This window comes from Tachysurus vachellii, chromosome 4, assembly GCF_030014155.1.
Source record: "Tachysurus vachellii isolate PV-2020 chromosome 4, HZAU_Pvac_v1, whole genome shotgun sequence".
Lineage (NCBI taxonomy): Eukaryota > Metazoa > Chordata > Actinopteri > Siluriformes > Bagridae > Tachysurus > Tachysurus vachellii.
The window spans coordinates 22641381-22657697 of record NC_083463.1 but is presented as its reverse complement, the minus strand read 5'-3'; the positions used below and the strand labels follow the sequence as shown (position 1 = coordinate 22657697).

The 16317-nt window shown below is 35.6% G+C and overlaps 1 protein-coding gene across 2 annotated transcripts in view; it reads left to right on the top strand.

Moving 5' to 3' along the window:
- The first annotated feature begins 339 nt into the window (after nucleotides 1-339).
- cntn3b (contactin 3b) overlaps nucleotides 340-16317 on the top strand; it is a 96199-nt gene continuing 80221 nt past the window's right edge. For both annotated transcript variants that reach the window (XM_060868378.1, XM_060868377.1), the window contains exons 1-2: nucleotides 340-480; nucleotides 13092-13229. In XM_060868378.1, the coding sequence (XP_060724361.1) occupies nucleotides 13175-13229 (55 nt within the window). In that variant the 5' untranslated portion in view covers nucleotides 340-480; nucleotides 13092-13174. The remainder of the gene's footprint in view (nucleotides 481-13091; nucleotides 13230-16317) is intronic.

Below are 16317 nucleotides of genomic sequence, written 5' to 3'. Positions count from 1 at the left end.
CCTATATTGTTATTATTCGTTATTTATTCATCATCTCCATGCTTCTCGTCATCTTGCACACTTTTTTCCCATTAACACACACACACACGCGCGCGCGCGCAGAGAGAGAGAGAGAGAGAGAGAGAGAGAGCAGCACGCAGTTGGTGGACTCATTGCGGTGGACAGAGCACGAGAGAGCATCTTCTCCGTGACACGGAATTAACAGCGTTTTCTAGCCTTACGAACGCGCGCGTGCGTGTGTGTGAGTGTGGATGTGTGTGTGTGTTTTGTTTTTTTGTTTTTTTTTGGAAATCGGAGTTTCTTTTTGTGCACAAAGCCTAATGTTTGTGCTCCAGATGAATGCACGTGAGGAGCTGTGAGGAAATGATGGTAAAAAGCGCTCTCCAAGCGTCCCGTTTGTGCAGAGGAATACCGAGCAATAACGCATTCTGTCACATTGATGAAGAAGAAAAGAAAAAACCCAACACACACGTTTAGCTGGTACGTATTAAACTTGATTTGTCTCATCCTGTTTATTCTTTAATATCGGTATTGCTTCATGCATGAGCACCTTCTGGTCAGTCCTGCACTGCATAGTACTGTATGTAGGCTGCTTTTAACAGTCATCCTTAATTGTAGGGTTTCATCACTAATCAGGATTTATATTCTAATCCTCACAATCCACACTGTGACTTCACCAAGTGCTGAATCACTTGGTATTAGAAGCATTGTTCCCTGTTAAAGTTCCAATGTCCACCTTTAGCTCTGATCAGTGCTTTCCAGAGCATCGTTTGGAAAGGTATGAGGTCCTGCGTTTCCTATTCACGCAACATAATGATCAGAGCTGAAGGTACGGCTTCATTGCTGGACACACATGGACACTAACAGTGTTCATTCATTCAACACGGTAGATTTTAATTTTCCTCCTCGAACAATTCAGTGCATTCAGTTTTGAGATGTTTATTGAACACTTATGCGTCCAGACTCACATGTTCCTTTATACAAATGGGATCACCATTATTAATGTAAAGAATGCATGAGAGTGAATTAAACTAGGTTTTGGGGTAAGATGATGGTACTGCATGTGGGTTCAGTGTGGTCATCTGGGTGTTGAACTCCAAACGGAGCCCAGCATGCACGTTGAGCACTTTCAGTTAGGTCACTTAGATCCATGCAAACCAATTAAATATGAGTATGCAAGACATCTTAGTGGCATTTGGATCATCCGTGGATCTGATTGATTGGTCGTACTATCATATAGGATCTAATGATCACTAGCAGCACGTTGAGGATCAGTGGAAGTGAAGACAGGACCTATAGAGAGAGGTTAAGCGGAAAGCATTGAAGATAGGAAGGAATGAAGGAAGGAATAAAGAAAGGAGGGTACAAAAAAACTTCATGCAACTAAGATTAAAATGTAGGCATAAAATTGGTAATATTTCGAATAACTGATATTTTTCCATTTTTAGACATTAAATAGTGATCTCACTAAAAAAGCAAAAGTCAGTTTGCTTCAAAATGGTGGTAGTTTATTGTGAAAATTCCATATTGTCCACCTCTGTGTGAAATCAATCATTTTAAATACAACACATCACCTATGGGTGAGTTACTACTGCTGACTTGTGTGGTTTTTGACCCTTTTGGAAGGTGGCCCTGACCCATGGTTTGTTTGATCTGCTTTAAATCTTCATGTAGAGAAATCAATATTGCCATCACTCTCTCGATGTGCATGAACCAACCTGACAGAGATATACAGTACAGAAAGAAGCAACCAAGAAAGTGAGTGAAATAGAGAAAGAGAGGTTCTCATAGAAGAGAGCAGCAACAAGGAGAGTTAGATGGAGATATAGAAATTGAAGGAGGACAAAGAGGGAGAGAGAGGATCGAAAAATCGAGTTGAAACACTGAGAAAACGAGTGAAAAAGAGATGTAAAATGCAACCGAGAGATAAAGACACCTAGAGATAAACAGCAGGGTTAGATGGTCTTGAAATGTTGAGTTCTATACTCATCTCCCATCATGCAATTTTCAGAAGGGGACCGTTTTCCTCATATTCATGTTTATTTATAGGTGCATCTGGAATGCTTGGCTTATCCCATTTTGTAGCTAACAAGCACAGCCAAATTAGAGGTGAGAACATTGGGGAAGAGCAGTATGCAGAATTCTGTTTAAACATGCCAGAACTGTGCTGAACTCTCATCTACTGAGACGTTTAAAGCCTCCGTATTTCATCGCTGCTGCTATATGAGAATGAACATGAGAGCTATATTTAGGCTCTTAATAAAATGTTTGAAATTATGTGTTTTATGATTGTTAAACTGCAAGTCGATTTCATTTTACACATTTTACTCAAGCACTCATTTTACTCTGGTGCTCTCTTTTTTTAAACCTTTTTAAACAATCCTCTCAAATACTGTACGTATATATACATGCTAGTAACTGAGAAACAGGGGCCCTAATAGAAGGGGGACCAAAAAAGATATATTGGTAATATATATTATCATGACATTAAATATGATATTCTAATAACCTGTTATCGGTAGGAATAAAATTTACCAAGTCTCAATTTTTCATCTGTAAACATGAGAAATATTCTTTACTTGCCTGGCAGCTGTGCCCTCAAAAGCAAAAGGAAAGTTTCATATTGTAGTCCAGCACTGCGGGTCAAATTCAGCTTGTGGTGTGGAAAGAAGTTGCAGACTACAAAACATGAACCATAAATCGGGTTATCAAAAAAGGAAGGTGTGGAGAGAGAGGGAAAGAAAGCTGCAGGAGAGCAGACACATTTTAACAGTCTAGGTTATTTTGGAATTGTTCGAGTATAATCCAGTCAGGTCTATTATGTTAATTTGATGTTAAAATGTTGCTATGTCAATATTTTTTTTTTATCCTCTTAAAAACAATAGAAAAAGTTGTGAATCACAGTGAATATACAGCAGTCTTGTATATCTCATCAAATATATATACATTTAAAATATAGCACTTGAGACACTTAAGTCCAATGGGCTGCGTGCGGATTGGGGATGGGGTGGATGGTGTGGTGTAGAGCCCAGCATCTTGGCTCTGAGGTATGTTGTGTGTGTGTGTGTGTGTGTGTGTATACAAAAGGTAATATTAAATCAATGAAAGTAAATGATCAATATCTTAAATTTCGTTTTTACAAAATGATTAGCATACTCAATATTCTGCGCTAAATTGTATAACTTTAATATGTACAATTCATTTGTAAATGAAAGATCAAGATCAAGTTACAGCTATTTGAAAAACTCTCTCTCTCTCTCTCTCTCTCTCTCTCTCTCTCTCATTTTCTCTCTCTCTGTCTCTCTCATTCTCTCTCTCTCTCTGTCTCTCTCTGTCTCTCTATCTCATTCTCTCTCTCTCTCTCTCTCTCTCTCTCTCTCTCTCTCTCTCTCTCTTTCTCTCATTCTCTCTCTCTATGTGTAATTCCCTTGGTGATAGTTGGAGCTTAAGGGACAAGGCCTGTTTGATGGACTGGGGGAAATAGGGCAGAGTGATGATGGGCTTGTGGAACGGCTCACTGGCCGCTGCCTCCCCTCTCCGTTAAGTGCACTTACTCCCCCGGCCCTGCCACTTATCCTCAGGATTCACCCTTACATTTTATCTGCACTAATAAGGGCCCCCTGGAATTTCAATCACTTTCCACTTGCTGTTCTTTCCCTGAGCTTTTGTTAGGTGCTATATAGAAAGACAAAAAAAAAAAACATAATCTGATAAGGGGTTTGTATTACACGAAGAAAGCTATGATTACATATATCCTTTTATATAAATCACTTGTCACATTTTCCAAGCTTTTTTTGGTGCACTGTGAAGAGATCGACAACGGAGTGCGTATTGATTGTCCATTTTATCCGAGGCTCTTGGCAAAGCCGCTGCAATCTGCTTTTTATCTCAGTTAAGGGTGTAAATAAATAGTCATTTATAATTTCACCACCCAACTGACCATCTGAAAGTTGAAATCGGTCACACCCTCTGAGTCTGTATCATGGCTGAGATTCAAAGAAAATATGCTTCATGTTTTCAATACAGCATTACTGCTTATTTACATCATCATTGCAAAATGGTTTTATTTTTACTCCATGTGCCTTATTTAGTGCTTCTAATATTTATGGGTCAGTGTGCCCAGCACATTAACCTGTCAAAGGACCCAAATGATTATTTTGCCCTCCTTTAAACAATTGAAAAAAAAAAAAAGAATTTCAAATTACACGGCCATTACAACACATGAGACGATTAAGTAATACATTTTTCCCCACTGCTTCCCGACACAGTTATTCTCATGACACGCCCATTACCGGAGGGTGCAGCTATACCTAATGCAGTATTGAGAAAGAAACTCCATTAAACGAATGGCAGGGGTTCTCAGGTATCCTTTTGGTAACACAGCCATATTGTTAGATAATGCTGTATGTTTTCTGTGCTTGCACTGTACATCTGAACTGAGATTTGATTAGTTACATGATTCATACTTTCATTAAGGTATACTGTATCAATTGCAGAAATGAATGAAAAGTGGAGTTTTTTTGTCCCTAGTACGCATGCTAGATATAGAAATCAGAAAAAGTGCATGTATACTGTACCTCTGCTTCAGAGTTGTACAGCTTAATCAGGGAGCATGGTGAATATGCTACTCCCATAGTAAAACATATCCTACACTCTAAAAATAATTGTTTTGTTTTTTGTCAAGATCTATAGTCTTTAAAGAACCATAAACAGACATGGAACATTTCTTTTGCCTAAGGTACTTTGTAGTGGAAATATAGACTATAAAAAAAAATTTCTTTACGGCTATAAGAAAAATGGTATTGCAGCGTAAACCCCTTTTTTCTTTCTACTTGGCATATTTGAGAGTGCTTATTATTATTTTTTTGAATGAAATTTTGTCTTTAGTCACATGGAGTTAAGTTTAAAACATTAGAAAAAAATCACCCAAAAATGTAAATAAAATTTTAGAGTATATTTAGAGTATTGCTGCCTCATGCTCAGTATAGGATAGGCTTCTAATCAATCACATCCCATACCTATAATAAAGCACTTACTGAAGATGAACTTCTGAACTTTCATTAACAACATTTTGCTTAAAGATTAGAAATGTTCACATTCTCATTTCAGTGCTTTAAAAACTACACTATCTTTTTTGTTCTCCGCCTCCTTTGACTGATAGCCAGGAATTTACAATATTATAGGGCACTTTTGCTATCTCTTTTTTTTAAATGTGCTACATATTAGTTATGATTATGTTTTCTTATTTTCGCTTGATGCACCCTCCGGTCTGGAGATGTCATGGTCAACGTACTGAATGACAGCCGAGCAATTACTTCAACGATTTTAGTGCCGCCTTTACTGAATCACAAAACAACATGGCTGACAAGAACACAAAAATCCATTCAGAGCACATTAATTCCACTACACTCTGTTTAATGGCCTTTTCTTGTATACTTCTAACCATTAAATACCAAGCAATTTATGTGCACCAATTATTTATTTATTTATATTTTTTTTTTTGCGCAAATGAGTGCATGTGTCGTATGAAAGCATTTACACAAAGCAATGTGTCAAGTCATATGTTTCAGCATATAGAATTAAATTGAACTTGTAGCACAACTGCACAATATGGATTATCTTCTTGTATCATTCATCTTTGCCTAAGGCTTGTAGGTTTGAGTGAGGGTTGTAGATAGGCTTTGTCTGTTTCGGGCCAGTAACACTCATCCAAAAGCATCTGCTCCATTAACTGCAAAAATCAAAAGACAAGCATATAAATTACGCATGGTAAATGAGCTTGAACTCATTTTTCGTACGCTTTGAAATAATGCAGCACATATATGCTTCAGTGCATTTTAAAAAGGAGATGATGCAGCCAATTTACACCACATCAGTTGCATTTCCTGCATTGGCAGATCATTGTTTCTTTTTTATTCATTTTTTTTTTTTTAAGTCGCTGTTGGGCAAGTATGTGTCACAAGTCACCTGTTTTACCCTGACAGGGTTCATTACATAGCACTATTACATAGGTGAAGCCAGACATGCCTCATTATTATTTGGAAGTGCAAAGTTCCAAATAATATCATTCTAGCCGATCATTCTGTTTCTCACAACCCAATAATAGCCTACTGTTCATATGAAGACATAGGAAATATTGGTTTTAATTACAGTGCATGACAGTGCAGAGTTTCACGCTTTTTTCTCATAAACATTCACTCTCTCACTCTCCCTCTCTCGTTACAAGCCTTCCTGACAAGTCATTATCCACCCTATCTTTGTTTAGAAGTAAGGCAAAACAAGGTCATCTAGGTGAAGAAATATTGCTATTCTTGAAATTTTCTTTGACATTTTTCTTTTGACACTTTTGCGGATTAATTACTTAACTCTTCGGCTCATATTACTGCTGTAGAATCCTGACAATAATAGACAGAAAGAAGATGGCAGAAAAAAATGCCATGGGTATAGCTGTCCTCCTGATAAAGTGTCTAAAGCGGTCAGGATGAGCTATAAAAAGATTCAAAAAGTTCAAGTCAAAGAGACTCAGCATAGTCTTTAAAAATTACTACTCTGTAAAGGTCATACAGATATCAACTGACCGAGTGTATCTCAACATATACAGTACACAAAGCTTGTCTCCAATCTGGATGAATTCTTTCAGATTGAAGATTCTGAATTAATTGTTTGTGTCAGTTTCTCCAGAATTTTGGAATCATAAAAATGAAGCGAAATGATGTAATCATAATCTATGCGATATTTGGAGCTTGTAAAAATGATTACAGATGGAAAAAATTTGGACAGGATGTGTTGTGGGATGTTATTACAACACACTTTAGGCTAAAGCCATCTTCAATTTATGAGTGGAGCTATCAAAGAAAGTAATTACATCTAATTACATCATTCTATAAATCTACAGTATCTATCTATCTATCTATCTATCTATCTATCTATCTATCTATCTATCTATCTATCTATCTATCTATTTTGATAAAAGCTACAGCAAAATCAAATACTTTTGGCCACAACAGTTACAAAATGTATCCTACATTGAACACTCTGTAGTATTTCATTTTATATGCATGCTACATGTAATCCAATCCAAAGTTACACACACGGCGTGTGTTTAGCACAAAAGTCGCAATAACAACAGAAATTGTCCGGAACAAACGAGAAGAGTCCAGTTACTGTATCTCCTTATGCTTTTTAATCACTCCGCTTGTGTCTTGTAATGAGTTTTAAATTATTTGCTTTACAGGAAAACACTATCTAAGTCCGATTATTACACAGACCTCGAGAATGTGTTTGTGACCACAGGAAAGTTCACATATGAAAGAAAAAAAATACATTTCATATTTGTCCAACATTCCAGAAAAAGATGCTCTTGTTGTTAAAAAAAAGAATATAAAAATGCACATATTATCCTAACATTAAAAGCCATTTCTTGGGAAAGCCTGTACAAGAATAGATTTTATTAAAGGTTTTTTTTTTTTTTTAACTGTGTGCAAGTTCTACATCACTGAATGTCTGGCAAATATTAAACACTCAGCCAGCTTTAATGAGGTCAGTTTGAATCCCGCATCTGCCTCAAAATATTAGGCTAATGCTCCCCCAGACCACAGACGCCCCTCTGATACTCCCGTGAAGCCCACAAATACCTCCAGGCACATCCAATGTACCAACGCTTTTTGGAGTAAATATATTCCAAACTGCAACACGAATTAAGATTTTCTTAAAACAGGATCGTTTTATTGCACCTCATTACGCTCATACTGATCCCAACGCATGAGCAAAAAAAAAGCACAAGCAGGTTTTAAATAAAAGGAGTCAGACTCAAACATTCACTCTTTTATTATTCCTCTATTTAAGAAATTCTTAAACTGATTAACACCATAAGGGTCTCTTTTTTTGTGCTCCAACTGAGTTGCATACTTAAAAAATAAAAATTCGGACCGATCTATCAGTCGGATTGTTGCTGGATTTTTACTCTGAATATAAATGTAGCCTGCAACTGCAATTGAAAGCTTCTGGTAATTGTCTTGCCCCCTCTGTTTGTTGAAAGTAATCAAGTATAAGGGTACATCCAATAAGTAAGTAAGTAAATAAATAAATAAATTAACAAATTAATAAAATATGTCTCCAACCCTTAAGACACTAACCAAATCCTTCCAGAGACAATTACATCAGGAGCTCAGAAGGTCTGCAAAGTGTACGCCAACCTATCCACTGACAGCAGATCATACCTGCTCTACATCTTTATTCATGAGGTGAGGAGGCACAGCTACTTGAAGACAAGAGAGGCTTTTGTTTGAATCAGAGCCAAAGAACAGACCGTATGCACATGTAGTTATGAACCTAGGAGGTGACATTTTTTTTTTTAAACACGACAGAACTATTCAGCTCATGTCAAGGCAAGGTGCACCTGTCTGAAAGCCTGAATGGAATGAAAAGGTTTTAATGTTTTCTCCACATTGTAACACCAGAAAGGTGGTCATTATTGGCAAGCAATGACAACGTTTTTGACTCTGAAGAAGAACATTTTGGTCTTGAAATGACATTGCGCATCCTTGCTACTTCTCTTTATGTTGTAAGAAAAAATATCTGCACTCTCTTGTGATGCATTCCCAGAGGTTGTATAATGTCTTTATTATATCAGTTGCTGGTGTCGTTATCAGTCCTCATCCAAAATCAAGCGATGCATTTCATAATCTCTTTAGTGAGCCTAGAGAAGAAAATACAGTGGCAAAACATTAACACTTCCAACCCTAAAAGGAAAAAAATATTTTTACTTAAAATTATTATTACCTTTTCTTTTCAATTGTTAACATGCATAATGCATTAGTTAGCTCTTTTTACCAAAGGCAGAAAAATGTCATTTCTGCCTAATTGTACTCATGTTCAGAATTGAATTATGAACACTCCATAGCATTGAAAATCTGAAAATAGACACTTATCTCAACATTAATTCTTTGTTTTTCATATGTATTTTTGTTTTTACCAGGACTACAACGGGCAAAACTAAAAGCCAACATTGTCCGGAATAATTTAATAACAGGCTTGCAGTGATAAAATATTTCATTTGTTTATACTGATTGAAAATGTCTGATAACTTGATTCCCATCCCGATGTCAGAACAGAACATAAGTGTGCTGGTAAAAAGGGTTAAAATTGACACCACAGAAAATCGTTTCACCCATTTTGCAAAACAGAAGTCTATGTAGACCTCTGGATCATTTATCACTGCTTTCATGCAAAAATCATTCAATGACCAGTTCATCTTCCAAAATCCATGAACTGCAAAACACTATATATTTGCAGCACAAGGTCAAGACAGAACAATGGCAAATTTCATGCTGTTCAGCATTCTGAACTATTTAGAAAATCTTAGCAGAAAATTAATTCAATAATGAATTCAATAATAATCATTCCCAACAATTGCATTTTCAGCTAAAAGTCTACTCAGGTGTCCTGAATTTAGTTTCGTTACTGTTTTTTGGTAAAAGGGGACAATTTTGAAATGATTTTATTTGGAAGCACGGTTCAGAGAAGACAGGATGGTAGGGAAAAAATTGTGGCTGAGAGAGGGATAATGAGTCAAGTCAAGAAGTACTTACTGTTATTTCAGTCATACACAGATGGTGCAGTACATAGTATAATGAAACAATGTTCCTGCAGGACCATAGTGCCACACAAAACAAAGAAAAGGGCCCTCTACACAGTACTGTAAAAGTGCATGTGTGCAAGCATACAAGACAGCACAGTATAATAATTCACAACGGACGGTGCAGCACCAAGCGGTACGCAGTTTCGTAATAAATAAAGTGAAGAACTAAAATTCTGTAGATGTTTAGATATAGAAAAAATAAAGGATATTAATGCAAATTGCAGTTCTTCAAATTGCAGTTCTACATATATTGTAGTACAGTCAGTAAACTGAAAAGGTGTTATTCATATTCCAAACTTCAAAAACCTCTAAAGTTCATTGTTTACATTATGCTCTCATTGTTATTTATTTTTGCTAGGGTTCAAGTGAACAAACTTATTTTGAGAAGTTCAAATTGGTTTGCGAAGTTTTGGAGATAAGTGTTGAATAAGTGTTTATAAAACTAGAAAATGATTAAGCTGTTTGTACATGCTAAATAGTGCTTTATATTTGCAGTGCTACTGTAATTTTTTAGAAATAAAATAATAAGCATATCTTTAGGAGTTTGCATGTTCTCCCCGTGCCTCGGGGGTTTCCCAGGGTCACACACAACCAAATATATATATTTTTTGAAATACTGTATCACATCTTTGCAGCCTCTGTTTGATTCCCAGGCAGGGAACCAATGCAACCACTTACAGTAGGTGTTAATTCTTTGTGGCAGTCTCTAGACCAGATAAAATAGTTGTGTCAGGAAAGTCAGGAATGCCATCCGGTGTAAGTCTGAGAATCAATCTACAGAAATGAGAATCAATCTACAGTAGACTATTTGGGGTATTTTGGCTAAATGGGGTGGACCTTCTGTTAATTAACTACAACATACATACAGCAATACATACAGCAATATGTAAATAAGGTTATTATTATTATTATTATTATTATTATTATTATTATTATTATTATTATTATTTATTTATTTATTTATTTTTTTAATCAGTTTATAAAGCTATCATAATATTTTTACATATTAATGAAACCATTTCTCTCATATAGGTCCATAAATGTTAGAAAATCTGCTTGTATTTCAGTAACTTGCTACATATTTTAAATACATAATAAGTGTAATCAGCTTCTGATGACCAAGCGTGCAATTTCAGACGAATTTACTATCAACTACAGACACGTCAAATTCTTTTACTGTCATGCTCCCAACTTAGAAACTCAGGGTTTAAAAGAAAGTTCTGACTCATAATTGCAATATTTTAATGGTGTTCATGTGCATTGAACTCGTAAATACAATATTTACGACGTGACTTGAACGCACCATATGTTACCCCTAATCATGACCCCTGTTTAAAATGTTTCATTGTCTGGTTGTCAAGCTTTTGTTGCTGTTGTTGTTGTTGTCATGTCATATTTGTTGTGTGTGTCACATAGTCTTTGTTTTTCGCCTTTTATTCACAGTTTATGGTTTTTGTTTTTCACAGTTTTGGCTGTTTGTGTTTGCGTTGCACTTTATACAATCGATTGTTTGCTCTTGCATCCGCCTCCCATTTTGTGAAAAGAGTTAGTCGTCGGATAAATATCCCGGCTGTCCCGATTCAGGTTTTCATAGTGTGTGTACTCACATTAACATGCAAAAAAACAAAAAAACAAACAAAAAAAAACCAAAATATATTACACAATATTACAGTACTTTAAATAGTAGTAAATGTAGCAAATGTTGACAATGCATTGTATTCATACGTGCCACCGTATTTCAATTAAGCTATGAAGCTTCTCCTCTTTTCTGTAAACACAGACTCACAAGTCATGTGGTAATGTGGCATGGTAATACAGGTATGTTCCGAATGTGCCTAGTTTTTCCGCGGTAAATTCTGACCATGTGAAGTGCGAGCCCATTTGTCTGGTTTTGAGAAGAGGAGAAGTTTCATTAGCTTAGAAAGTCTGATCATATGTAATCCTATGAAAGCACATATTATACATATGAAATAGACAATGAGAGAATTATGAACTGCATTCATGTATGGAAAACGTCCTTCTTTTAAATATAGCTCAGTTGTAGAGTTTAACTTTGAATTTTCATGTATCTTATAAAAAGTATTTCAGTGAAAGTTTGATATGTTGCTATGCAACTAATCCATAGAAGCTGCAATAGAAGTTCTATGACGTTTTTTTTTTCCCTCTAAGAGACTGAGTTGCATATTAATTAAGTACAATGTTGACAGCATCTCTAATATTATTCCATATAAATGCCCTTGAACGTGTGCACAGATATATTCATCAGTAAATACTTTAAGGCTCTTATTTCTTTTTACTTTCAGAGCTTAGACTGTCACTGTAGACAATTACAATTATTGTTAATATTGGCTAGTACTGGTGTATACTGTATATAGTTAATATAGTTATATAGTTAATATTGGTTGTGTTTTTCGGGTTGTTGATGTGTGAACACTTCCGGGGCTTTTGTGCTTCTGCAATCCCAATACAAACGTTGCTCCAGTATAAAAATATACTGTTAAAAAAACAACAAAACAAGGTCACGGTGAGCCTGTGCCTATCTCAGGCGTCATCGGGCATCAAGGCAGGATACACCCTGGACGGAGTGCCAACCCATCGCAGTAATTAGGGTTCAATTGAAACTATATTATTATCAAATTTAAGCTTTCATTATAAACTTTCTTTGGCTGAATTGAAACTTAAAACACCTTGCAGATACAGTAATAGAACGGTATCTTATATTTGTGACGGAAGGTGTTGAATGCAGTCTTTTTTTACCCAGTTCTGCTTTCAACATTACGCTGTCAAACAGCATTTGGCAATCTAGGGCATGGTGGCCATAATAACATGTTTAGTATCAAGAGCTTTTTTTTTTAATATCTTTAGCAGCTGTCTTCCATAAGGCAGGATTTGCGATCTTGCATGCTTCCAGTCTTTCAAAATGCCCACATCCTTTACCAGAGTGGCAGTGGAAAAGTGCATATTTATAGGTGAGGGAAAAGAGTTTTTGGGGTCAATGTGATGTTATAATAATGAGGCAAGCTTATGTTTTATTTTATTTGATTTTAATTTATTTTTTGCTTAACACACCGCACTTAGATTTAAAATTGTGGTAAACTATACAGATTATGTTTTTCAGGAACCAAAGGTTAAATGGTTCCCCTGGTGCACTTATCAGTGCTTCACAATAAAAAAAAAAGGCATAATTACACTTATCACTTTCTGGATTACATCTACTTACATGCTTTTTAAAACCTTTTTGAAAAATGTAACACTCAGGGAAAAGAGAGGCTTGTTGATATCTAAGCATTTTTTTGGCTTAAATTACTTCTAAGCACATTTATCTATAGTTTGAATTGAAGGTGATCACTTCAACAAAAGTGTAATCATTAATGTGTCTTTAAAAAAAAAGCTGTCACATTTGGCCTGAAATGTCTCATTTTCATTATTTCTGTAATTACTTTTCCCACAGATTATACGTCTTGATTTAAGAGGAAAAACTATTCCATTCACAAGCAATTGGATGAGAGTCGTATTTGCCCTTGGCAACTGAAGATGACGTTACTATGGAAATGGCTAGTGCTGCTATCAATCACTGGCTGCCTTGCAGGTAAAATGTCTCATGCGTCATTTTATTTCCAAACCTCCTTCCCTTCACTTGTTTTGCATTTTCATTTTAGATATGTCTTACACATCTTGCCATATAATGCTGTTTAATGTAATTGTTGGAGAAAATGACGGACTTATAGTTGGTTGTGTTTGTAGACGCATTAAACAGAACTAAGATGTAGCTGTGCCATAACACGATTTAACCCTACAGGTTTAGTATAATATACCATTGAAGGTATATGTACCTTCCAGATAATGCTTGTAAAAATATTCCAAATATTATCATGAGGAAGTAGTAGCTCAGTGGTGAGGTGGTTGGACTACTGATTGGAGGGATGTGAGTTAAAATCCCAACACCACAAAGCTGTTACTGTTGGGCCCTTAAGCAAAACCCTCAACCCTCAACTTCTCAATTGTACAAATGAGATAAATGTAATTCACTCTGGATAATGGAGTCTGCCAAATGTCGTGAATGTTATGACACCATATTTGTACACTGTACAAACACATGATTTCAATATGGTTAAACTTAGAAACTTAAGGCTAAACATTTGTGAATAATCTCCACTCAAAAATAACATTTGCTTTGAGACAAGCCAAGACAGTGTGTTATATTAAGGTTTTTTTTTGAGCGGTCGTAATCTTTGGAAAGAGAATACTTTTATTTATTCATCAAGTATACATTAAAGCAAAGTGAAATCATTTTCTATGTATATCCTAGCTTGTGAGGAAGTTGGGGCCAGAGCACAGAGTCATCCATGTTACAGCACACCCAGAGCAGAGAAGGTTTAGAGCCTTGCTTAAGAGCCCAATGGTGGCTGCTTGGCAATGCTGTGCTAGAATCCCTGACCTTCTGATCAACAACCAAGAGCGTTAACCGTGTGAGCCACTATGTCTATAATAATAATAATATATTGAGTTTATTGAAAATAACTATTGAGTTTATTATCCAAAAGTCATCATGATTACTGGAAAGAAGAAATAAGTTAGTGTTTTACAGTATATGGAGTTTTAATGATTTATTTTAGAATCATGACATAATGCTGAATAAACTGATTTTGTCAGGAATCAGAGTTTAAACCTCATTCCTTTTTTTTTTTTTTTCAATCTTTCCTCCGCAAGCCCTTATACTGCACAAAATACAACAAAAAATACTATACATCATACAGGTTTCCTCCCCAAAGTTAGGGCAAGATGAGGAGCTTTATAAAATATCTATTGTGTTTCAGTAACAAAGCATTTATTTTAAGATCTGCCCTTCATACAATCATTGTGCAGCCTTTTACAATCAGGCTCACAAGGTTTCACTGGGTCTGGAGTCCTATCACTGGTTCCGGGTTTGTCAGAGATGATTATCTGGACTTTTTGGATGGAACTGTGTCCGTATCTCCTTCAGAAAACACTATCTCTGTGCTACCCTCTGCACTTCTGGGACTTCCATTGAATTCCATTTTCTATTCATTTTATTTTATTTATTTATTTATTTTGCAGATTTAAAGCTCCAAGTTAATGTCAATTGAATTAAGCTTTTATGATAATCAAGTGCAAAACCCTTCAAACAATACATGTTCAATTTAGTAGAATTTTTTTTTATTATTCAATTCAGCCAGGTAGTGCAGAGGCAGACATGACTCACAGCTAAGGCTTGACAACTCTGATGAAAGAAGAGATTTCAGAAACAAAATCCCGGCAGTGCATGTCATGCCTCTGAACTCTGCTGAAGATGATCTGCACAGCACTACATGTTCCAAGCAACACTTTAGATTTACAGCATACAGAAACAAATAATTGAAGGACTTTTGACTAAAACAGTTAAATCTATTTGGTCACCATTTTTCATTCTCATTTAGAGCAATATTTTCAGGGACATGGTACTGTAATGCATGGATTTGACATCTCACGGCTCACCAGTTTTATCCTGAGTATGAGTTACTTTTTACTTTTTGCATGCTTTTTGCATGCCAGGTTTGTGTCAAGCTAGGAAACATTCACATTCGCTTTTCACATTTGAAATAGTTAAACCTGTGCCATAAACTCTGGGGAAACAGAATCCTAGGTTTCACACAGCTCATTCTTTACCTGTTGTTAACAGTTTATCCTAGCTATTCATAATCTGGCGTTTCATAATGTAGACTCCTAAACCCTGTGTTAATGATTTGATTTGCATATTTGCATCATAAACACAGTAATTGGAAAAAAAATGTGAGTGACCACTTTCAATAGTGGTTTGTCTCACACTTTTCCATCAGTGACAAAAATAGACCCGGCTTTTGCCTGATCTTAAAGAATACTAAATTTCTAAATCTCTTATGTCTAGGTATATATTCTGTTATAAAGGGCTAAATCTTTAAACCAGGTCTGTCATTCTGAACATGAGTATTGTTATTTTCACAGCTTTCTAATATTTTTTAGCCTTTAGTTTTTCTTATCTTAAGTTTACAATACTTTAAGTCAGGCTTCCTAAAGTTTCTCACACACTATAATTCAGACTGCCATCCACTGTATCATGAACATACTTTTAAAAAAAAAAAATAATAATTTTCGAAAAAATAAATAAATGTGGATAAATCACTTTTAGGGATGGTCATTTGTCCAGCGACCCATGTACATACTGCTTAATTAAAGACATATTATATACGACACGTATATACGTATGGTTTGCTTCCAGTTACACTAATACCCTTCTGACATATTTGCTATTACAGAAAGCTGTTTCTTTAACAACAGCTCTTGCCCTTGTTATTGTGCATTGATTCATCTCAACTTTTAATAGGAGGAACGCCGTTTCTGTTTTCTTTTAAAAAACTGGGAGGATATCCACTAAGAAATAAATTGTGTTTGCACACTTATGTATTTGTTATTTAATCTGATTTTAGTCATGTAGCCATATATGCTTCATTCGTAAGCATAAAATATGTTTAAAGTAACAACATTGATAAGGGAAACATATTCAGACACAAATGGTGAAAATTTGTCCCTTTGTTGCAAAGCTGTTGTTGGCAGTAACAGCTTGGAGACATCTACGGTACAAAGTAATGAGCTTTTTTGCAGCATTATGGTTTCAATTTCACCCATTTCAAATCCAGTCA